The following is a 24,187-nucleotide window of genomic DNA, read 5'->3' on the forward strand; positions in this document are numbered from 1 at the left end:
TTTTTTTGGCCCATTTTGTTGTTTGTTGGTGTATTTTTGTAGCTACAAACCTTCAAAGTGTTGATCATGCCAAATCAAATTATATTTATCCTGTAGCTACAATCAGTGGTGGAAAAAGTAACAATACTCAGATCATTTACTTGAGTAAAAGTACAATAGTATAACCAACATAATGTACTTATAATATGGGAAGTATAGCCTACCTTTTTTTAAAGGAGCAGTATAACCAACATAATGTACTTATTTTTTCTTTTTTTTATGTTTTTTTCTTTCTTATAATCACCTGAACATAAAGACCGTGGTGTCTTTCATCGCCTTTAAGTGATGGCACACGGGAGAAGTTTCAGTTGGTTGCAATCTGCAGCCTCACTGCTAGATGTCGCCAAATGAACTGTAGTATTAATATATATATGAAATTACAACAGCCATTTTAATGTTAAAGCTGGTCAAGATTTTGACTTTTAAAAAAACTATTTTATATACATTTAGGGAGTTTAATCCAGTGAAGAACCACTGTATTTAAATACTCACATAAATGTAAATAAAATAGAATAAAATAGTTTTTTTAAAAGGAGCAGTATGTTTTTTTCTTTAGCTTATAATCACCTGAAAACAACAGACATGCAGAGAATCAGTGTTTTCATAATCTATAATTGGACTTTACTATAATATTCTATTTTGAAATGATGCTGTTTTTATCCCACCACAGTCTACATAGCGTGGGCACGTCGGTCCTCCACCCTCCCTCTCCACCACCACCTCCACCCTCCTCTCCTCGTCGGCGTCCTTCTCCAGTCCCTCCAGCAGCAGCGAGCAGCAGCGCATCCATCCTGCCGCGGAGCCGGGAGCCGCCGAGAGAGAGAGAGAGAGAGAGAGAGAGAGAGAGAGAGAGAGAGAGAGAGAGAGAGAGAGAGAGAGAAGACAGAAGATGGACGGAGTGGGTTCGTTCGGAGCGGGCCGGTCCGGGTCCACCATCGACCCGATCACCTTCGCCAAACAGCCGCAGACCATCCTCAGAGTGCTTTCCTGGGTGAGAGAATGGGTTTTTCTTTTCATGTGTGTTATGTATGTGTGTGTGTGTGTGTGTGTGTGTGTGTGTGTGTGTGTGTGTGTGTGTGTGTGTGTGTGTGTGTGTGTGGGGGGGCTGCGTGTTGTCGTTGCAACTCGAGACCCGTGACGTGTTCTCACTGCAAATATAGATCCCAGATATCCAGATGATGGATAAGCAGGGTGTGTGTGAAGGGAAGCAGAGAGCACCGTGTTTGTACCGGGGAGCAGCGTGCAGGGTGTAACCCGGGCCTCACCGCCTCACCGACACACCGACTTCACTATACAGATGTTTATTTTCATTTTTCATTTATGAGCAGAAACAGATCTAGTCTCATTGTATGTGAAACCAGTGCTCCATAAATACAGCCTTAGACCATTTTTATGGTGCCTTTTTATTCCTTCTGCTTCATATCTGATATAAAACATTATGTATTCTATTCCTACACATCTCGTTTTATTTGACCAATTATATTTGCAGCTGATGGTTTATTTTCTTGATGATTTACCCTGAACGGTCGTCGTCCGTCATCCCACCTTGTGATTGGCCCTCGACCATCATTACGCACGCAGGGCCGCGGAGACGCGTCGTGCCATGACGTGTTGATGTAGCATCACCTTTGGGTGACACGGAGAAAGGTCTCTCTCTCTACCAGTGCAGAGGGGTCTTGTAAACACACCGAGGAGGAGAATATTTTCATTATTATTATTTTTTTTATCCTAATGGGTCTCTGGTGCCTTTGGTTTTTCTAGTGCAGCTTCCACATAATGCACTATGAGCCCTTTGGATATGTTGTTAGTTTATTACAAAGGACACAACTAAGCTTAGCCTGTAGATTAATCATCATTTTTAAACAATTTGAGTCAATTTGCTTGAAGTTTAAATATTTTTTTGGCCCATTTTGTTGTTTGTTGGTGTATTTTTGTAGCTACAAACCTTCAAAGTGTTGATCATGCCAAATCAAATTATATTTATCCTGTAGCTACAATCAGTGGTGGAAGAAGTAACAATACTCAGATCATTTACTTGAGTAAAAGTACAATAGTATAACCAACATAATGTACTTATAATATGGGAAGTATAGCCTACCTTTTTTTAAAGGAGCAGTATGTTTTTTTCTTTATCTTATAATCACCTGAACATAAAGACCGTGGTGTCTTTCATCGCCTTTAAGTGATGGCACACGGGAGAAGTTTCAGTTGGTTGCAATCTGCAGCCTCACTGCTAGATGTCGCCAAATGAACTGTAGTATTAATATATATGAAATTACAACAGCCATTTTAATGTTAAAGCTGGTCAAGATTTTGACTTTAAAAAAAACTATTTTATATACATTTAGGGAGTTTAATCCAGTGAAGAACCACTGGAGAACCACTGTATTTAAATACTCACATAAATGTAAATACTTAGTCATCTTAAAACTGAACATCTACTTACTACAGTACTTAAATGTACTGTATTGACTTCAACTGGCGACAACGATGCTGCTGCTCTCTAAAGCTTTACACCTAAATCATTACTTTTAACTAATAAAGGGGAAAAAAGTAAATCAAAGTGTAAAGCAGATGAAGTACAGGGAAATAAACTAAACAAGTAAATTACAGATGTGGGAAAAATGCTCTTGTAGCGCACTGATTATCACAGACTGATAACTGATATCACAATGTAAAAACTGTCAAATAGAAGTAGAATCTTCCTTTAACTGGTCTTATAAATGTAATCAGTGAAAGTTTATTTCTTTCCATTTGGAGATGCAGTGCTTTTGATGCATGAGCAGCTTCGTCATGGTGATCCACTGAAAGCACCTGAGTGTGTATCTGCTCAGATTATCTCCACACGTGATTGGTTTTACAGCGTGGACATTATCCCATTGTGTGGCCCTCCACCATCATGTGACCCACACCCCCAAGTGTGAGTGCATTACTGCTCGTGTGTGTGTGTGTGTGTGTGTGTGTGTGTGTGTGTGTGTGTGTGTGTGTGTGTGTGTGTGTGTGTGTGTGTGTGTGTCACATGGCCCTATTCTGCCACCCAGAGTCAGTCAGCTGATCAGTGTGCGGTTCCAGACAGAGGTAGGAAGCTAAAACAGATCTACAGATCGGACCTAAAGAAGAGTCTCATTCATGAAAAATACAATGAACTAACAAAGGAGTTTTTATAGTTTTAAAGCAAGAGTTATAGCAGCATTCCTGTTCGGGTATACACACCGCCTCAGGACGATTTCTTGATGGGAAGTGAAGCATCCATAGTTAGTCAGAGAGAAAGAGAGAGGGGAAAATGAGGTTAATGCCTTTGGTCTGAGCGCTCAAAGAGAGGATGTGGAGTCGTTGTTTCCACAGAGAGACATGTTGATTGTTTAGGCAATACATTTCTGATAATAGTTTTCTCCTTCCTCCATCTCCTCCTCCCCCCGTCCACAGATATTCTCCCTGGTGGTCTTCGCCTCCATCGTGAACGAGGGCTATGTCAACCTGGGCAGCGAGCGCCTCCACTGCATCTTCCACAAGAACGCAGACGCATGCAACTATGGCGTGTTCGTGGGCCTGGTGGGGCTGCTGGCGTGCTCCTTCTTCTTCATGGTCGACTACAAGTTCTCCTCCATCAGCTCCGTCAAGGACAGGAAGAAGGCTATAATGCTGGAGATCGGCTTCTCGGGTGAGGAGGGTCGTGTGTCAGCTGTGTTTACACACAGGCAAACAAACAGAGTTGACATCTATGCCTTTTAACTTCCCAATTGTTAGGACACAATACTTTGGACATACACTTGACACCTTAATTATAGCATTGTTTTAACATACTCTTAATTTGTTTGTCTGTTAATCATATTTTATTGTACATTTTCACATGTTTTAATTATTAATTATGTCTTATACTATTGCATTTTGTTTAATGTCACGCACCAATCACCAAGCCAAATTCCCTGCTTGTGCAAACGTCCTTTGGAATAAACCGTTTCTGATTCTGATTCTGACATTTTTATAGTTAGTCTGTGATTTATTCCTAAGCGTTAGGATTCAAACAGGGTATTTTCCCAAAGAAAGTAACCAAACTAGGCCAGCTTCTTTGTTTCAGATGAGTGCTTTCTTGCATAACAAGACATCAAGAGAAATGAAACTTGTAAACTTACAAAAGGTATTAGAGAAATGAAAGTTTCTTACATCTCTAAAAGGGAACAAAGAAGTTCTTCTAGCTGTCACCTGCGGGTCCTTGTGTTTTCATGTGTGAAGTTGGAAACTACCATCTTCTTACCTTACCTCCTGTCTCTTTCTGTCGTAACTAAAGCGTTGTTGCTCCACAGGTTTCTGGACCTTCCTGTACTTTGTGAGTTTCTGCTTCCTGGCCAATCAGTGGTCTCAAACCACGGCCGATGAGCTGCCACTCAACCAGGGGGCGGACGCAGCCCGGGCCGCCATCGCCTTCTCCTTCTTCTCCATAATCAGCTGGGTGAGAACATGAAACTACAGAGGCACAGACACATACAGCAATGGAGACAAATGGTTACACAAAACAATTTAAAAATAATTACCTAACTTTTTTTTTTTACATCTTATGTTCTTGAGGCTCAGTAGGCGTTTAGTTAGTCTGGGGGTTTGTTGTTTTTGAGTGCAAACCAGCCTTTAACACACCAGTAGATGACTGACCGGTGCTCTCCTTCACTGAAACATTAACGTGAACCTTATAGAACAAATGATTTCCACCATTGTTCTTCCTTCAGTGTTGCAGGAAACACAAACAGCTGTTGAATCAATGAACAATATCACCTAACCTATGAGACAATGGGTGCAGATGCAGGAAAGCCCCCCTACTATCTAAAAGCAACAATTTTTTACATTTTCAACCTCACTCTGCTGGTCAACCATGACTTCAAACTGCTGCTGGTTTAAAACTGCACCTGAGGTCTTTGTAACAACTTTTAAAACATCCTCTCCTTGTGTTAAACAAAATACCATTTGAAGCTAACATTACATTACATTCTTAAATATGTCAATTATCTTAACATTGATTAGGACCTGCACACCTTTGACAGAGAAATCTGACATTCCAACAGACAAAAGTTAAAAGTTTAACCTTCAGACTGATGCTGTGGATTAGAGGCAGCATGACCACAATAATCTTTTTTTGATAACATGTAAGGCTAGTAACTGGTCATGCATCTCCTGAATGGTGTTTCATTTGACGCGGCTATTTTCAGTAGTTGATTTGTTTAAGAGCCGTTCTCATCATTGTCAAAACATTGTCTGGTTTTAAAGGATTGGTTCTGCATTTTGAGAAATACCCTTATTCTCTCTCTGGTGGAGAGTTAGATCAGGCGATTGAAACCATCCTCGTATCTGTCTGTAAAATATAAAGCTATTCACTTTATTCATTGCATGAATAAGGGCTGAACATTGCGTTATTTTGTGTTCCTACTTCCATTTTAGATCAGAGGTGTGATTACTTTGATTAGCATCTTTATCATCCTTTACTAACAAGCGTTTTTAAGCTTTAAAAAACACCCTGTTATTAAGTTTTAATACTTTTTCAAAGAAGAAAGTAACCATTAGCTAAATCGACTAGATGGATTAGATTTAGCTATTTTTGTAGGCCAACCCCAGAAGTTAGCATCCCACCAGTTCCCTTGACAAAAAACCCAAAAGGATGTTTTTCCATTGGATTATGGATTATTGCAGTGCAATTGCAAATTCATGATAATTGCAAGTTATTTTCAGCAAGATCATTTAATTCATTTTAAAGCGTGAATGCAATTCTAAGATGTTTTGTTTTCTCATTTAATTGTTAGCAACCGCCTTTCTAAAGACACATAAAAAGCATCAACATTTGCGAGAGGGGTATTAACCGACATATTTTATATGTAGAACAAAATATTAAAATATATTAAGCTTAACCACAGACCAAATTTTAGGCATATAAACTAAAAACGGTAAAAAAAAAAAAAGCAGTGACTACTAGTTGAGTGAACCCAAAGGGCAAAATTGTTAACTTATTTCCAGGTTATCTCTCTATAAATTCAATAGCCAGCAGCAGGTTAGCTTAGCTTTGCAGAGCTAGCCTGGCTCTGTCTGAAGCTAAACATATCCTTATTCCAGCACCTCTAAAGCTTATTAATAAAGCTCTTTATATCTTGTTTGTTAAATCAACTGTAAAGTCGACAATTCCCCATTTTTCTGGGGTTATGGTTGGGAGCACTAACTTCCTGGACTCCCTGGCAACTAGTGATTCTCCTTGTGTCCAGTTTTTCATGCTAAGCTAAGCTAACCGGCTGCTTGCTTATATTTAAGATCAGTCTTCTCATTGGGCTCTCCGTCAGAGGCGTATTCCTCAAAATATCAAACTATTCCATTAAAGCAGTTGATGTAACTTTATTTCTATCCATAAAACTACTTTAAAATCCTACTTTTAATCGTTGCTAACGACTATCTGGTTGTGAAGACGGAGCTTTCTGTCTTTCTTTGACTGGTGCTGTTGTTGTTTCTAATCTTTTCCATCTATCCCCCCCCTCTCTGCTCCCGTAGGCCGGTCTAACGGTCCGTGCGGTCCAGAAGTATTTGCTCGGCACAGACATGACTCTGTTCACCACGGAGCACATGGACGGCGGCGCTCCCACCCAGCCGTACCCCTCCAACTCACCAGTAGGGGGCACCACCGAGACCACAGAGACCTACCAGAGCCCGCCGTTCACCGAGAACAACGCGCCGCCCACGTACCAGGTTCCCATTTACTAGATAAGACGGTGGACGAAAGAAGGTCGGGAGATGGATGAAAGGAAAGTGACAGAAAAAATCCTGCTTTCTGTGATGTTACACCTGCAGTTGTTTATGTGTTGATCTGGGCTCAGTTTTCAATAATTATAGAAGAAAAAATAACGGCCTCTCCTTCTTTGTTCCCTCCTCTCGTTCCCTTTCCTTCCTTAACATTCCAGCTTAATCTGCACCTTTCTTTGACCTGTATATTAAACTCAAATTCTTGCGTTCTCAAATCCAGTGTCCTCGTATCCGAGTAGATGAGAGAGGAAGAAAACAAGGAGAGGAAATGTAGAAGAAAAGGCCACTTTGCAGACACAATATTGACCAAAAAAAAAAAGACATGAAGAGATTAACACGTGAGTGACTCCACCGCAAAGCAGTATTAGATATAGAATAGTGCAGAAGGCACTCACAAACAGCACCTTCATCTTATTCTTTACATTCATTGACGTGTCAAAATCCCCCTTCATGCCAATCAGTATGGGGAATGTTTATTTTTTTTTTTTTGCTACAGTACCATCCGGTCAGTTAAAAGTGATCATGTGTGTTGAATCTGCATGTTTCCAAATTTAGAGATCGACTAAGTGCCATACTGTACTGTGTGTCTCAGACAGTGACTTAATTTTGAGTATATTTCCACATGCTGTAAAAAAAAAAACAACAACAATGTTTTGTGACTAAGTGCAATATCTCACATTCTCATGTAGGTCTGTAGGTAAGTATATAATGTACTGTAGGTAGGCTAGTTACCGTCAGGTTAGACCCATTTCAGGTACCGTCTCAAATTACATACTAGTCTTTGAAGTTTGCAAGATATAGAAATGATATCTGAATCTAACAGATCCTCCACAGAAGCTTGTTTACAATTTAAATAAATTAGTACAGGTCAACAAGCTTCTGGGTCATTTGTGTACAAGGATCAGTTTTTCCAGGTTTATAAAAGATTTATTGGAGGAAACCTGAACCACAGTGAATCCTTTTTCAGTCTGTTATTCTTCTGTGCCAGGCATGGATGGATTATTGGAAGGACCTATGGGGTCAGGGGCCCCTGGACCAGAGCCTCTGTTTGAAGTGATTTTTTTGAATTTCTTGTTGGAAGGTCAATTAAACGACTACAAGGAGAAACAAAAGACCACAAAGAGTTGCAAAGAAACACAAACAGCTGCAAAGTAATGCAAAATGACTACAAAGTGACTACAAAGTGATGCAAAATAACTTAAAGATTCTCAAAACAACTACTAAGGGACGAAAAACAACCACAAATAGACGACAAAGAGACACAAACCGACCATAAAAAGACTGAAAACTACTACAAAAAAAGAAAAACAACAACAAGAGAATCTAAAAGACTTACAAAGAGATGCAAAACTACCAAAAAGAGACCCTTAACAACTAGAAAAGGAGACTCAAAACAATCTAAAAGACTACAAAGATACACAAAACGATCATAAAGACAGTCAAAAAGATTATAAAGAGACAAAAAGACTATAATGAGACACAAAACGACGCAAAACTACCAAAAAAGACTCAAAACAACTACAAAAAGACAAAATAACCTCAAAGAGACTCACATTGACCACCAACAAGAGTGGTGGGGGGCCTTGCATGCCTATGTTCAGGGCCCATAGTCCCAATAATCCGTCCATGGTACCAGGGATTGTATGTAGTGTGTGATTTGAGACAGTGTCCTGTGTCGGGAGTTGTGTGTATAAATTAGGGCGAGTGGGGAGATTCTGGGTAAGTCAGGTCCGTTTATGTTTACGTTTTAGAAGCTGCCAAACTGCCCTGTGTTCTTATTGCTGTCTTCTGATTACCACATTACTAATACGTTGTTATTGTCTAAAGGATTATATGTGATCACAATGCAGGGCGGGGGGGCCGGGTATCTGGGAGATTCAGTGCCGTGACAAATGTTAAAGATCCCTAGCTGGCTATTTCACTGATCCTGCAATTATGCCATTGAGGGTGTGGGGCGGGTCTGAATTTGTTGCCATGGTAACAGGGACAGGGCTGGGTGGATGGATGTTGGTCACTAAGGGCCCAGATGTAGATAGTAACCATGCCAACCATGTCGGTGTGTAGCAGTGTCTGTGTCGTGGTTCACGTACACTCGCCATCAGCGAATCTGTAGTTTTGGTGTGTGTGTGTGTGTGTGTGTGTGTGTGTGTGTGTGTGTGTGTGTGTGTGTGTGTGTGTGTGTGTGTGTGTGTGTGTGCTTCCACGTGCAACAGGTGTACATGTGCACGTGTATTAGCATGCATGGGAGACGTATGGGTGGGATGAGTGAGAAAATGTGTAAATGTGTGTAGTTAATTCAATTTTGTGGTGCAGAAAAGTTATTTTTCTTGAACGTGTGTTTGTCAGAGTTTTAGTGCAGAGGAGGAAATCATGAGTCTGTTACGCCCTTTAATCATTTCCCCAAAAATAAAAAAAGTATTTCTGCTGAAATATATTATCAGTGTCACTGTCAAGATGTAAGAAATACAAAGTATGAAACTAAGAGTTTGTTTTGATGAACAGAGCCAAATATAAAACATATTAGAGTGATAATATTGACCTGTAGAACGCTTTGCCTGTTATTCTAACTGGTCCTTTGTAAAACAGCGCCCTCTGCAGCTCAGAGAAGGTACTGCAGCAAAGGGACAAGAGTTTTAAAAGTAATCATGATAATAATGCATGAAATTGTTGTATATTGATCTCATTATATATTGAATACTATGTAATTCTTAAGTTGACAAGTTGTTTTTGCAAAAATGAGATTGTCCAGCCGACAAGATTTCTTCTTCTTGGGTTTTTATTAATCGCAGTTTATTTTTAGATTTGCAACCATATGCCCAAACAACTCTTTGTTTATTCAGTGATGTTATCTCGACCTCGTGATCGAGCTGGTCACACGTACACATATCTCAAAGCTCCAGGGTTAAACTGTCCCAGAACGCTGACTGTTACTCTCTGAAACCAGAAACATAACTATAAACTGTATTAAGTAAGATAGTAAGTAAGGCCTTGAGCTACAATGACAGCAAAGTACAGGCTCCGTATTCTACTTCCTGTCCCAAATATATACGTGTACTCAGAGTAAAATGGGTTATCTGCTGTTTGAAATCATTATGAGGTTAATGATTGACAAAGGCAGTTTCTGAATGCAGTCTTAAGGCAATTCATGTTTGTTCTAGTTTCATTATTTAAATGGATTAGAATAGTTTAAATCTTATTAAACAAAGCTAAGACCACTCGGTTTAAGATTTACCTGTAAGCATGACTTTAAAATAAAAACAACATTTTATTCACCAGACTGTCTGTCAGCGAGTGCATAGTTAAGTGAGCATAACACAGCAGTATTTCCTTTTAGGATTTTGCTTCAGGAAAACATTTCTGGAGTAATATCGGTTTCAGAATGGGTTGAATTTTCAAAATACTTTCAGGTACTCTGGTTATTTTTTGCTACCGTTTAGTGTATTGATGCAACTTAAAGTTCATTACCTACAAGTTGTGTTAACATCACTGCCAACTATTTCCTGAAGAATTTTATTTTAGTCTTTAAAACAAACATTTGTTTTGGTTCATTCTAATATGATGTGAATATCAGCTTGTACTCCTGACAGAAAATGTTCAAATTGACATTAAAGTTACCAAAAAGCATGAATAATTATGCTAAAATATGAAAAATAAACGCCAGTATAGTGATTTAAATCTGGGCTGCTAGTAACCTGATGACTGGTGATGTGAAACTGGGTTTCTGATGGTGGTATGAGGTACAACTGGGGTACTATTAGGGTAGTTTGGGGTACTTTCAGGTCAGGTTGTATTATTGTTCTCAGTGCTTCGGTCTCTTTCTTCAGTCAGTGTGGTAGATAAAAAAATAATAACAAAAGCATTCTCTATGTTTTGTGCTCTGGCCCATGTACACTACCGTGGTATTGGTTGTAAAATTCAGTACGTTATTGAAGTAAATGGAACCTGTGTGTGATGCTGTCTAGGGTCTGGTTTGTCCTGTACTACTTTAAAATATAAAAAAATAATATTAATAATGATTATTTATGAACTAGAATGCACTCTCTCTGTTGGAAATACTTTGTTTGGCCGATCTCAAAGGGGGCCGTCGGCTCCAAAATCAAAGTTTTGTGTGATTTCATGCTGTCGTTTTGTTAGACTGAGATTATCAAAGGTGATGATACGTAGTAACGCGGATGCCATCAGTTGTGTGGTTTCCAGTATAATACATTGCATGGATGTTACAATATCTCCTCCCATAATATTGATAATAAAAATGTAACTCCCCCAACCCCCCATCGACCAACAATCAAGTAAACATTGATTTTTAGCGTGCTACCCCCTTTAACATGTTTCCTCTGAGTTGTTTCTTCCTGTTCTGAAGGTGTTTGACCTCTTCAGTGTAAAAACGCCGTGTACAGAGATGTGTGTCACTGTCTATTACCTGAATGTCTCCGGACTGCAGTCTGAACGTCACTCAAATAAATAAAAGAAAACATGTTTTGGACTGCCTGTTTCTGCGCCTGACTTTACTGCCTGAATATTTGTGGAAGATCACATTTATAGCAGCTGTAATTAATATGTTTATAACAATGTATTAAATAAAATAAAAGACAAAGTGATTCACTTTTAGAGGATCATCACCTGAATCCACAGCTCCCCTCGGTTCATTGTTTAGCTGTTCGGCAAATTTACTGTTTTTGTTTTCGATCACTGCGTCATTTTTGGCTGCAGCAGAAGGTTACCTACAAGTTGCAAAACGGCAACTTGTAGGTAACCATCTTGAACAGAACCAACTAGGGCTGACTTAAAGGGCCTTGCTATCTCATTTTAAAAACACACTTCATTTGAAACTCAACTAAACAAAATTAAACTCACCAAACCCATCGGTCCGTTAGTCTTTCCACGTTTCCAACAAGCAACCCTGCTGGTGTTGGTTGTCTCGTCTGGTTTATCTTTAGGACCCTGAAGAAGTTCTCCAGCACTCCTCTGTCCCAGTGAGGAGTAAAACTTCCATGTATGGTAACACACACATGGCTCGCTCTCTCTGGGTGGTCGTCGGCAATAGCATCAAACAAAAACTGTAAATGCTGTCCTTAAACACAGCAGAATGACCCGGTGTCGGTTGGCATCGGAGGGCAATTTAATCAAAGTCACCAACATCGGCAAGAACTGGAAGCCAATTTCACACTACATCCCTAATTAAGATAGAGATAAGGTTAGAAATCTACACATTTTCCCTTTAAATCATGTAAAATGTTCAATAACTAGACTTGGGATTGTCACTTTAAAAAAATGAATGCATTACAGTTATTTGTGGACAGTGATAATCCAAGTTATCAGCCAAAGAGTATAGTATTTAAGGTATACCAGTTCAGTATATATTTTAGGAAAACTGAGAAACAATCATGAGAATAATTAAAGGTTTTTTATGGGAACCTTAACAGTACGTCTTAGTTAAAGTAAAATACTGTAGAATTGTTTTCCCCCCATATTTACATTTGGCAATACATAACAAATAGCTGATTTAAAAGATGCAGTTTGTGTTATATGGAATGCAGAAATTACGGGATGCTTAAAAAACCCTGAAATGTTTACACACTCACACACACAAACACACGCACTTTGACCACACACACTTCTAACAAAGATACAGACACGTACTTTGCTGACAGAAACAGCTTTATTGGAGCCAGACAGAAAATAGAGTGAGCTGCTGTGTGATGTTCAGACAAACTCTATACACACACACTCATTCAGACACACAGACACACACGCACACACACACACACACACACACACACACACACACACACACACACACACACGCACACACGCAGCGGTGCAGGCGAAAGGGTCCTGAGAGAGAAGATGAACAGATTGTGTACTGGATGTAACCAGCTCCCAGTGTGTCAAAGCTGGAATTCAAACGGAGGCAGAGCAGATTGTGTTGAAAGCGTTATGACAGCTCTAGAAACTTCTTCATGATAAATCATTATAACAACATGTAGACTTTAAAAAAAAAGAGACTTAAATAGAAATAGCTTCTTGTAACCTCAGTGGTTAATGTCTCACTGATCCTTTAAAAGTAGAAATGTTATTTGAACATAACTGTGAAAACATGCAAGGACCCTCGTTCATCGTTTAGTTCCATGTAGTTTCCATTTGAAAACTTGTGCAACGTCATTGAATAACAAGTCCACCAATCAGCCAATAAACCACATAAGTAAGTGATTTAAACAGAATAAAGGAAAATAACGTACATAAAAAAAAAGAAGATTCCAACTGTGATCCAAAATTTGTTCTAACTCCTGAAGCAGCTAACTTCCTGTCACTCATCCTCCGACACAACAGGAACAATCCATTCACTCCAACACTCAACAGACCTTCCTCTGCATGAAGCGACGGGACAATTAAAGGCAATTAAACAGCTACACTTAAATAAATATGCTGCTAAATAGTTGAACCGATCATGTTTGTGTTTATTTTTTTTGTTATTTGAGCAAGCAAACCCGGCTGGGGAAATCATACATACTTCATCAGCTTCGATGTTAACAAAATACATCATTGTATTTGAGTGAAAACACAAAGCGAGGTAAAAAATGTAAATCCATACAATTTTTGTTTTTAGAGAGCAAAGCATTCAAGTAAAAGCCTCAGCTCGTCTCTCCTCTTTCATTAAATAAATCGACAGGTCTAGTTGGACGTTGCCAGAGCCAGTGCCAGCTGGAGACGTCCTCAAAGGATGCAAGAAATAAGAGTTGAGATGTATCAGCTCCGTGTGTTTTAACTGTGTATCCATTCACACAAACCTTTCAACATGATCCCATAGAAAGTAAAAACACCGTACACCATCTTTTTTTTTTTTAAATTCCCCTGCGTTATGAGCTACAAGCCCCAAACTCCACTGGGACGTGGCTGCTGATCCCCACACTGGCTGCTGAAGGGGCAACTCGAAAATCACCCCACGATGGTATTCAGAGCAGAAGAAAAACAAAGGGGTTAGCTGATGATACGGCTAATTGACTGCAAGGAAGGGAACTCCTCGGTGTCTCTGACGTGCAGGGTCTTGTGGGAGTTGAAGTCTTTAGGGGCGAGTACCTGTCTGCAAGTGGGGCACACCTGGCAGTCCAGCTCAGCGGCTGCGTTGGCCATCGTGGTGGGAATCTGCCAGACGTTCTTCTTGTTCTTGTTCTTCTTTCCGCCTCCAGCGCCCGACTGCTTCTCCAGCGCCTTGCAGTCTCCGTGGGCGGACAGGAGCTCCTGCTGCTTGCCGGTGTCGGGTAAGAGCACCAGCAGCTCGTTGAAGATGCGGTTGAAGTCTTCTCCGAGCAGGTCCTTGCAGCTGCTGTGGTACTGGACTGCTGATATCACACTCTGGGGACAAAGAGGAGGAGGATGGTGAGGAAGCTAATAAGCTATCAACACATCAGGACTGTGGTATTTTATCAGTTTTTGTTAACATAATAAACTTATATTTTGTATTGGTCTCTGTGGATAAAAATGGTAGAGTTTCCAAGCACCAGAGTCCCTTAACAAAAAACCTCTAATTTTACTGCAGCAGTGTCTGACAGTCTGTCTGCTGATGAACCTGCATGATTTTGTCTGATTTTACACTGAATCTGACCCCATTGGCATCGAAGACAAGCATAAAGAATAACTCTATAGAAATAGACAATCTCCTCTCTGATGCTCCCATTTACTGATGAAGGTCATATAGAGGCATCAGTGTTAAATTGAGACTGTTTCAGAACCAGTTAAAAGTTCCTCATAGTACCTTTAATAACTAGTGAGCACTGGCAAGTTGTCTGTATTATTATGTATTATTCACAGGATCATAATTTGGATTATTATGTGGCGCATACCTGTCTGAACTGTGCAGAGTAGTTTTTGAACAGGTTGAACTTGGACTCATCGTTGCGGAGGTACATTCTGATGGACTGGATCAGCTCCAGGTTCCTCTGATTGAAGTCTTCCGGCACCAGGTAACCACTGCTGGACACCTTGGGGGGCCTGGGGCATAATAATAATAATAATAATAATAATAATAATAATAATAATAATAATAATAATATTACCCAAAAAATCAAGTCAGTGCTATCCTTGTGAGGAACAAACACAGACAAACCAAAAAGGAGAGTATGTTTTAAAAATGAACATTGTCTCACGGGTTGACTGCAGACGGAGCTGGCTCCACCACGTTGCTGTTGAGGGGGATCCCAGTGAATCCTGGCGGAGGTTTAGTGGCTGAGATCCCCAGGCCGGGTGGAGGTGGGGGCATGACGGAGGACGGGGCCGGAGCTGAGGCCTTCAGCGGGAAAGAGGACTTGAAGCCTGAGAGATAAAATGATGGAAGTCATTAGGTTTGATATGTCATAGTAAGTAAAAAATATAAGGGGAGAAAAGGAAATGTTATATGACAATAGTGGTGTAACGGACCACTGTTGGTCTGTGATTGGTACGGATCCCCCCTTGCGGTTCTCAGTGTGATATAAAGTTTTACTGACGATCGTTATCGGGCAATATTTAGTCAAATATGCAATCAGGACATCTGCATTTATGCTTTTCTAGTCGCAGATCTCTGATAATATTACATTGTAATAACTAATCTGTGTTTAAATTGACGAGGAGAAAAAAGGTTCTGTTTACAATAACAGCTTATAATAAATCATTAAATCTACTAATGACAAGATTTATTTTAATCCAGTTGTTTGAAGAAATACCATCTTAACAGCTTATAATAAATCATTAAATCTACTAATGACAAGATTTATTTTAATCCATAGAAATACCATCTTTGATTCCCTTATAATTTGAATTGTGTGTTTTTATTAGGAGAAAAAACCCCACTATAGATGACTATAACAAAGTAAAAAGATAACATTTAGAATTTTTGATGATTTACTGACTTCAGCGCGGTCAAAATGTTTTTTGGGACAGTGGCAGAAATAATAAAAAATAGTCTGGAGCCTTGTAGACCAGCTGCTATAATCAAACAACAATATGGATCATCAATGATCTGCAATTAGTATCAGCAGCAAAGAAAACGTTACAAGAGATCTCTAAAAGTTGCATTTGCTCCCTTTTTTCTTTTGTGCTGATCTGATCCGTTATACAATCTGTACCGTGAGTTTTATGATCTGTTGCACCACTACGATTAATTAATATATTAATATATATGGATATTATGTACCTGGTGGTGGGTTCTTGGTCATGAGAGCAGGGAAATCCTCCTCCTGTTCAAGAGGGGGGTCAGCCTTGGGATGAGGGGTTTTCACTACTGACGCCTTACTGATGGGTGGTGACTTTTCAGGGTGTCCATTAGCCAATCCACTCATCGGAGCAGCCGTCACGGCACTGGAGGGGGGTTTGTTCCAACTCTTCTCAGGGACGTTCTCCTTTTGTGCTGCCGTTTCCACTGAGTTTGTATTTACAGTTTGTGTCGTCCCCGACGTTGAAGACACCGTCGTCGAGGGAGCGGCCGTGCTCTTCTGCTGTTTTTTCTTCTTGCTGGCTTTAGAGGTAGGAGGTTCAGGGTTGGGGATCGGGTTTGGAGGGTTTGAGGTCACAGTGGAGGGTTTGCTGTTGCCTCCTTTGACGGTGAGCAGAGAGGAGATATCCAACATGGTGGGAACTGAGCGGAACTCCTTCTGCGTCAATCCTCCTTTATCGTCATCATCAGACGGAGTAGGACAGCGGGTAGATTTTGCTTTTTCGTTCTCCCTTAACTTCTTTTTCTTTAGCGAAGAGTTGGAGGAGGTGAGGAGCTGAGGGCCAGAGGGGGCAGACGGGAGAGGAGGGGAAGGTCTGGAGGATGGAGGAGGGTGAGTTTGGGGTTTAGCTACAGCGGTATGGTTGGACCAAGCAGAGTTGGTGCGAGCTGCGTTTTTTAGGGGCCGGATTTTGGACACGAGCGCGGGGAAATCCTCCTCTTGGAACGAAGAAGACTTCTTGGGTTGGGCAGAGTAAGCCGGGGTCATAGGGGAGGAAACAGCGACAGCGGAGAGGCTGGGGAAGTCGTCTTCCTTCAAAGCTGCATGGACTGCTGTAACCGTAACAGGAGCTGACATTACACTGAAAGGACACAAACAACAACATTTAAGCACATGTTGGTGTGTGTGATGAGGATTTCAGTTTGAACTGTTAAAAGTTAAAACGTTACATGGTTGGGGCGGCTGTGGCTCCTAAAGCTGGGAAGTCATCTTCTCCATCCCCTGGATTAGAGCTCTTCATTGTTCTTACTGTTAAAGAGAACAAAACACGTCAATAAAGAGAGAGTACGGCTGTTGATCTCTCTGCTGTTCTTGCTTCTGCAATACTTAAGTCAGTCCTTACAGCTAAATTACTGCAATCACATGATGCAACAAGACCACAGAAGTTACATTTATTTTCTGTGAGTAGAATGATGTTTTTGCACGTTTGTTTACAAACCCCGGATATTCCCATTAAATTCAGCGATCCTTAACGCCTCTCCAATCATCATTTGTTCTTAACTTGCATCAGCCGTTAATGCAAAACCTCACCTCAATGAGTCTGCGACTTGCTGTAAAGTTGTTAAGTTTATACTGATGTGAGCTCGCTACAACAGTCATAATGGAAGCGGTACACATAAAAATGGCCGCCGCTCTGACCATCTACAGCCACGTTGATTTGAATGGGAATGTCTGTTCTATTTTATTTCTATGAACAAGACTATTTTGGGGACAGCTGTGTAACTAAACAAAATGATAAACCCAGAAAACAACACATCAACTGGTTATATACTTTTTGATATATTTATTTTTCACCTGGAGGTTTGCTTATTGGTTTGATGTGTCCGGTCCCGGTCCTGTGTTTGGGCTCTTCTGGTTCTGCTCTCTCGGTCCTCTCCTCTCTTAAGTATTTGGGAGCGCTCCTCTCCTGCACCGGTCCTCTGTCATGCACCGGTCCTCTCTCATGCACGGGTCCTCTGTCATGCACGGGTCCTCTGTCATGCACGGGTCCTCTCTCCTGCATCGGTCCTCTCTCCTGCATCGTGCCTCTCTCATGCACGGGTCCTCTCTCATGCACGGGTCCTCTCTCATGCACGGGTCCTCTCTCATGCATGGGTCCTCTCTCATGCATCGGCCCTCTCTCATGCATCGGTCCTCTCTCATGCATCGGTCCTCTCGCCTCCTGTCTACGGTTTGCCATGGATGCCCTCATAGCAGCTGCCATATCCCTGTCCTCCTCCTCTCTGCATGGACAAGAACACATTCACATAAACACTAATGCAACAATACACCAATAAAGTACAAAAGGGGCTGAGAGAACGAGTAGTATTTAACAGTAATAGCTTCTAAAACATATGTAGTTTGAACTGTAACACATTAAAGCACTGATGAGGCCTTCAGAGACTCCAAAGTGCTACATTTCAATACTGAAAATGCAATACAATACAAAAATTTCAGACACTCAGTTGTGACAAGGTCATGTAGCCATTGATCAATCAATGCTATTTTGCTATTTGTTAATCCAGATTAATTTCTCAAAAATTGCATGCTAGCATCCACATCTTTGTCTGTCCTGCAAAGTTTCTGTATGCCGTTTGTGCTTACTTGTGATTCACTGTCATAAACCTCCATCCAATCAATGCAGCATTGTTAATTTAGACTCACCGGGAGTACCTCCAGCTCTTCTGTCCCCCATGAGGTCTTCCTCTTCCTCCTCGTGCCTGACGCATCTCCTCGTAGTCCTCACCTGTCAACATACCTGAGGACAAGCACGTTCTTTTTTTACACATTCATTGCCGTCAAACTAGTCAACCTCTAAACACAAAGATGAGGCCAGTCTCAAAGACACAGAGCAATAACAAGTTCACATACTTTCATTTCTTCTCGGTTGTCTCGAGGTGTAGTTGAACTGAAGGTCGATGTGGCGGTTCTGTCGAGCCTCGGCCCGGTTCTTGCTGTGTTCTGCAGCCTTGTGGGCCTTGTAGTCGATCTCAGAGCGGAATGCATGGGTGAACTGTTCTGTGGCACAGCGGCCCTCCTCACACAGATAGTGACTCTCTCTGAAGTGCTCGCTCAGGTACGGGTAATCACTGCGGATAGCAGGGTTGAAAACAAAAATTTAAACAACTGCCTCAACCTACAGAGCCACAACACTCCAGTGACCAAGCGGGGTTTCTCTGTGTGTGAGAAACAGCTGTAACACACCTGTAATATTCCTGGGAACCGTCTGCGTCACAGAAATGACAGAAGTAGTGGTCCCTGCGCAAGTGCTTGAGCAGCTCATCGTTGTCAAGGTAACGGTCATCGCAGAACTTGCAGAGCGGGTGCCCTCTGTGACTGGTGTCGTCTGGGTCTCCGTGTGCTCGGTGGCGTGCCAGTTCCTTACGGTTGTACCATTTACGCTCGTGGGAGAAGATCTGGTGGGAGAAGTGAAGTTTAAAGAATCAAGTCTAGACATAACATGTCAGCAAAATGTTCCAAAAAAGTAGTTTTGGCTGTATTTACAAGCCGGTGCTCCAGTGTATGGTGGCAAAGAGTTTAACTTAAACCTAGATTAGTTAACACCAATCTGGTTTGGAATCAACAACACTAGTTATATTCCCTCTCCTCCACTTTGTCTTGAGCTGTCATTTATTTTTTAAGGATCTTAGGGATATTATTATACCATGAAGTGCTGGCATTAGCAAAATGGCATTGTACAAGTGCCCCTTCCAATATTTCTAGAGCATTTCTATTAATTAAAGTGACCATTTTATCAAGAAATCTGATTTTTGGATTGACCTTTGGGAGAACTTTTAATGCAATACTCTCTATCTCCAATTTTGTCTAATGTACACCCTAAATATGCAACTGATTCCTTGGCTGTAACTTATAAGTCACCTAAAACCACTCTGAACCCAGAAGACTTCTTTAGTTTTGCATTTGACCCAAAGAGTATCAATTAAGTTTTGCCAAGTTGGAGAGACAACTTATTTTTTGGTAACCAGATGCAAACTTTGTGAGTTACATTTTTCCATTTCTAATTTATTGTGATGAGAGACTAGGATAACTGAATCATCTGCATAAAGGAACAGATTGTAATCACAGGCTGCCTTCATGTTGTTGAAGTATAGCAGAAAGAAAAGTGGACTTAAAATGCCCCACATTTTAGCGGTTGTGGTCAGACATGGTTTCATTTAAATCCACTGTTTCATCTCTGCCCTCCAGATATGATCTACCCCAGTGAAAAGATGAATTTGACCTACTTAGTGCATCGATTCTGATCAGTGTTAAAAGTTTAAGGGCTGCTTGTGCTAGGGCTGTATCTCTGTGCTATTACCACCAATGACTGAGAAGCCTCTGCATCAGCTGGTTGGGGATGCGTGGTGTTTACCTTGAGATGCTTTGTGCAGAGCTTGCAACAGAAGAGCTCGTGCTGCTTCCTCATGTGATACTCCAGCTCCTCAAACTTGGAGAAGACCTTTGGTTCTGGACAGCAGAGGCACTCTGGCAACAGCAGATGCCTGATACACAATGCACACACAGACAAGAACAGAGAGAAAATTAAATCAACGTGAAGTTAGAGCAAACACATGATAAGAAACAGTCAGGATTAAAACAAAGGAAAATGAGCTCCTGGTGACATAGAGCGAAAGGCAATAATGTTAATAACAATTACAGTAATGATGATTTCAGTTTAGTTGAAAAGAAAGTTAAGGTTACAGCTGTCTTATTTTGGTTATTGGGTGATTTGGGTGATTTGGTTGATAGAGACAAATTCCTGCTGCTATACGTTTGCACATAAAACCAAATGCCCACTCGTAGTCTACATACACACATAAACGTTACCGTGTCAAATAAGGTTTTATATGTGAGAAACAGATGCAGAAGAAGTAAAAACAAGAACACAGCATCGTTCTATCAAGACAACATGAAAGAATTTTCCTATTTCACCTAGCTACTTTTAGCCACACTATTTATAGTAGGTATTTATTTAAATCGTTCTACAACGATTAATTCATTAGGCTACTCCATGCTGAGACGACAAGAGTTGCTTTGCTAAAATTTGCCATCGAAAGAAATCCTGCACTGAAAAAGGAAACATTCGAGTTAAAAAAAGTCTTATTGCCAAAGAAAAATAAAGCACAGGCAATCCAGGCGTCCAATAAAGAATAATTTTGATCATGCATTTAAAATGTCAGTCTTTTCTAAAAAAAAAAGAAATGATGTTATGATGCGTTTCTTAATGACATTCATCTGTGTTTGTTCAGTGACTTGCTGCTTTTCATTTTCACACAGTCAGTTTCTATTCAGTGAAAGTGGCTTTCAGTTTCAATTCACCCCAAGCCTGGAGTTACGCAGACAGCCAAATGTGTCCAGCATTTAACTGGTGGAGACTTTTTAAATATATTAACAGTCTATGAATAAGACAATTATAACTAATAGAAAACAGAGGACAGCAGTACCTGTACTTGGCGTAGATCTTCTCGTTACTGAAATAGATATCATGCTTCTTCTCACAGGGGAACTGCTGGTAGGGCAGAGACGAGAAGGCCTCCCGGTTTTTCACAAACACCACCTGAGTACAAACAAAAAAGTCAGAATGAAACTGCTAAACATCTCATTCCACACGCACTCTTTGAGGAAAGTGAAGGGATAATAGGGCTGTAAGGATCTGTTGGAGTATATCACATTACATTACAGTCATTTAGCAGACGCTTTTATCCAAAGCGACTTACAATAAGTGTATTCAACATAGGTATTCAAGAGAACTACTAGTCACCAGAAGTCATAAGTGCATCGCCTTTCTTAAACAAGCATCTAAGAGCATAAACCAGAGCAAAAGTACAGAAACAAACTAATACCAATACAATAAGTGCAACAAACTAATACGAATACAACAAGTGCAACAAACTAATACGAATACAATAAGTGAAACAAACGAATACAATAAGTGCAACAGACAAACATAATGCAACAAACTAATATGAATACAATAAGTGAAACAAACAAACTGCAACAAATATGAATACAATAAGTGCAACAAACTAATACGAATACAATAATATGAATACAATAAGAGCAACAAACTAATACGAATACAATAAGTGTAACAAACTAATATGAATACAATAAGTGCAACAAACTAATATGAATACAATAAACTAATACAATAAGTGCAACAAACTAATACAATAAGTGCAACAAACTAATATGAATACAATAAGTGCAACAAACTAATAAGTGAATACAATAAGTGTGAATACAATAAGTGCAACAAACTAATACGAATACAATAAGTGAAACAAACTAATACGAATACAATAAGTGCAACAAACTAATACGAATACAATAAGTGCAACAAACTAATACCAATACAATAAGTGCTAAGTGGAAGGCTCAGGGCAGTACTTCTTGAAGAGGTATATATCGTGATGCAGGTTATAAAATAGTGCTTGTAGGTAATAGGGTTTAAATTCTACTCCTGTCACAAAAATCTTATGTAATGTATCCTGTGGAATTATGGGAAAAAAGTCATGTTATGAAACCCAGTCAGTACAGCATGTTTGAGTAATATACACACTTTAAACTCTGCCAATTAAAGCAGAAATACCAACAACAAGCTGTCATTTAACAATGCACATTTCCCTCTTGACTGCTCCCATGAATGTACCTTTTGGAGGGAGTGGTAGGTAGTGAGGCCTTTTATTTAAAGCATCAAGCATACCTTCATCTGAGGGCAGCTGTGTCCACATGGGAGGGCTGACTAGCACACAGACACACCCATTACCTTTAAAATAATGGTTTAGCATTTAGCTAAACACACTGCAGCAACAACTAGGAACCTGGTGACACCTGTGCTAGCAGCTAAATGCATTGACAGCTCATTGAATCACAGCTGAGAGCAGCTAGCACACTGTCAAAGCATTAGCTTAGCCTGCTAATGCTATAGCATGAGCTAACCAAGCTAGGCTAATGACAGCGAGAAAGAAACTAACAATTTCTTTCTATTTTATTTTTTTATTTCTTATTAACACATATAAGAAGTTATCAAACTAATTCTTCTAAAAAAAAAAAATGTCTCATTAAAAAAAAAAAGAAAATGCCGGAAAAATGCGGCCTATTTTTGTGGCTTCATCCCCGAGCCACAGTGGCGGAGGAATACGCACCTTGTCGAGCTCCTCCCGGCAGACGGCGCAGTACTTCTGGTCGCACAACACCCTCATTTTGGTGGAGCAGCGGTAGCACACCGGGTGGTCGCATTTCCCCAACGCGAAGATGTCGACCTCCTGGCAGCACAGGACGCAGTGCCTCTCTGTGTCTTTGGTCGGGGTTGTTGTAGCCATGTCGGTGGGGTAGAAAAAGGCAACTTCAGTGATGTGTGTTATTAGAGGGAGAGCCGCTGGAGCGCTGACGTAATGACGAGACTCTGAGCTGCGTCCGCCGCGTCACGTGATCTGTCGAGGATCTAGTTTCCGGTCCACGTGTGTGTGTGTGTGTGTGTGTGTGTGTGTGTGTGTGTGTGTGTGTGTGTGTGTGTGTGTGTGTGTGTGTGTGTGTGTGGCAGACAGGAGTCCTGTTGTCATACAAAATATTTTGCAAACATCTTTTAATTAATACAATTTTATATATATATATAAAGTACCAGTCAAAAGTTTGGACACACCCTCTCATTCAATGGTTTTTCTTTATTTTATTTTTTTCTACATTGTAGATTAATATTGAAGACATCCAAACTATGAAGGAACACATATGGAATTATGTGGTAAACAAACAAATGCTCAACAAACCAGAATATGTTTTATATTTTATATTCTTCAAAGTAGTTGAATGAGAAGCTGTGTCCAAACTTTTGACTGGTACTGTATGTCCTGTTGTCATACATATAGTGTAATTTATTGATATATATATAAAATATATAATACTAATATATATACTATTCTTATTCTACAAACAAAAAGTAGAATAAGAATAGTTTGGATGTCTTCAATATTAATCTACAATGTAGAAAAATATACAAAGAAAAATAAAGAAAAACCATTGAATGAGAAGGTGTGTCCAACCTTTGGCTGGTACTATATATATATATATATATAAAATTGTATTAATTAAAAGATGTTTGCAAAATATTTTGTCTGACAACAGGACATATTATAGATGCAGTATACAAATAGGGCAATAACAAAAGAGCCAGGTTTATATCACATTAGTCACAAATAGTATTACATTAACATTCAAGCCTTTTTGTTTGTAGAATAAGAATAGTATATATATTAGTATTATATATTTTATATATATCAATAAATTACACTATATGTATGACAACAGGACATACAGTACCAGTCATAAGTTTGGACACACCTTCTCATTCAACTACTTTGAAGAATCTAAAATATAAAACATATTCTGGTTTGTTGAGCATTTGTTTGTTTACCACATAATTCCATATGTGT

At 40.0% G+C, this 24,187-nt stretch overlaps 2 protein-coding genes across 2 annotated transcripts; one reads left to right on the forward strand and one right to left on the reverse strand.

The window, feature by feature from the left end:
• The first annotated feature begins 800 nt into the window (after positions 1-800).
• syngr3a (synaptogyrin 3a) lies at positions 801-11,397 on the forward strand. The gene is made up of 4 exons (XM_054608148.1): positions 801-1,030; positions 3,466-3,700; positions 4,344-4,489; positions 6,559-11,397. The coding sequence occupies exons 1-4, from the start codon at positions 929-931 to the stop codon at positions 6,766-6,768; spliced, it is 693 nt and encodes a 230-aa protein (XP_054464123.1). The 5' UTR covers positions 801-928; the 3' UTR covers positions 6,769-11,397.
• A 1,062-nt stretch (positions 11,398-12,459) lies between these two features.
• znf598 (zinc finger protein 598) lies at positions 12,460-23,167 on the reverse strand. Its single transcript, XM_054607139.1, has 12 exons — positions 22,904-23,167; positions 21,200-21,312; positions 20,128-20,257; positions 18,960-19,171; positions 18,627-18,844; positions 18,420-18,513; positions 17,571-17,998; positions 16,946-17,024; positions 15,977-16,857; positions 14,952-15,117; positions 14,649-14,796; positions 12,460-14,160 (listed from the first exon to the last, which is right to left on the reverse strand). Exons 1-12 carry the CDS (start codon positions 23,078-23,080, stop codon positions 13,786-13,788), a joined length of 3,021 nt encoding a protein of 1,006 aa, XP_054463114.1. The 5' UTR covers positions 23,081-23,167; the 3' UTR covers positions 12,460-13,785.
• Between the last annotated feature and the right edge of the window lie 1,020 nt (positions 23,168-24,187).

The sequence above is a fragment of the Anoplopoma fimbria genome, chromosome 11, assembly GCF_027596085.1.
Source record: "Anoplopoma fimbria isolate UVic2021 breed Golden Eagle Sablefish chromosome 11, Afim_UVic_2022, whole genome shotgun sequence".
NCBI lineage: Eukaryota > Metazoa > Chordata > Actinopteri > Perciformes > Anoplopomatidae > Anoplopoma > Anoplopoma fimbria.

Coding starts and splice junctions, on each gene's coding strand:
- syngr3a (XM_054608148.1), top strand. CDS start 929: ATGGACGGAGTGGGTTCGTTCGGAGCGGGCCGGTCCGGGTCCACCATC. Junction 1,031..3,465: donor TCCTCAGAGTGCTTTCCTGG/GTGAGAGAATGG, acceptor CCCCGTCCACAG/ATATTCTCCCTGGTGGTCTT. Junction 3,701..4,343: donor GCTGGAGATCGGCTTCTCGG/GTGAGGAGGGTC, acceptor GTTGCTCCACAG/GTTTCTGGACCTTCCTGTAC.
- znf598 (XM_054607139.1), bottom strand. CDS start 23,080: ATGGCTACAACAACCCCGACCAAAGACACAGAGAGGCACTGCGTCCTG. Junction 18,845..18,959: donor GGTTCCCAGGAATATTACAG/GTGTGTTACAGC, acceptor TGCTATCCGCAG/TGATTACCCGTACCTGAGCG. Junction 16,858..16,945: donor GCCACAGCCGCCCCAACCAT/GTAACGTTTTAA, acceptor GTGTCCTTTCAG/TGTAATGTCAGCTCCTGTTA.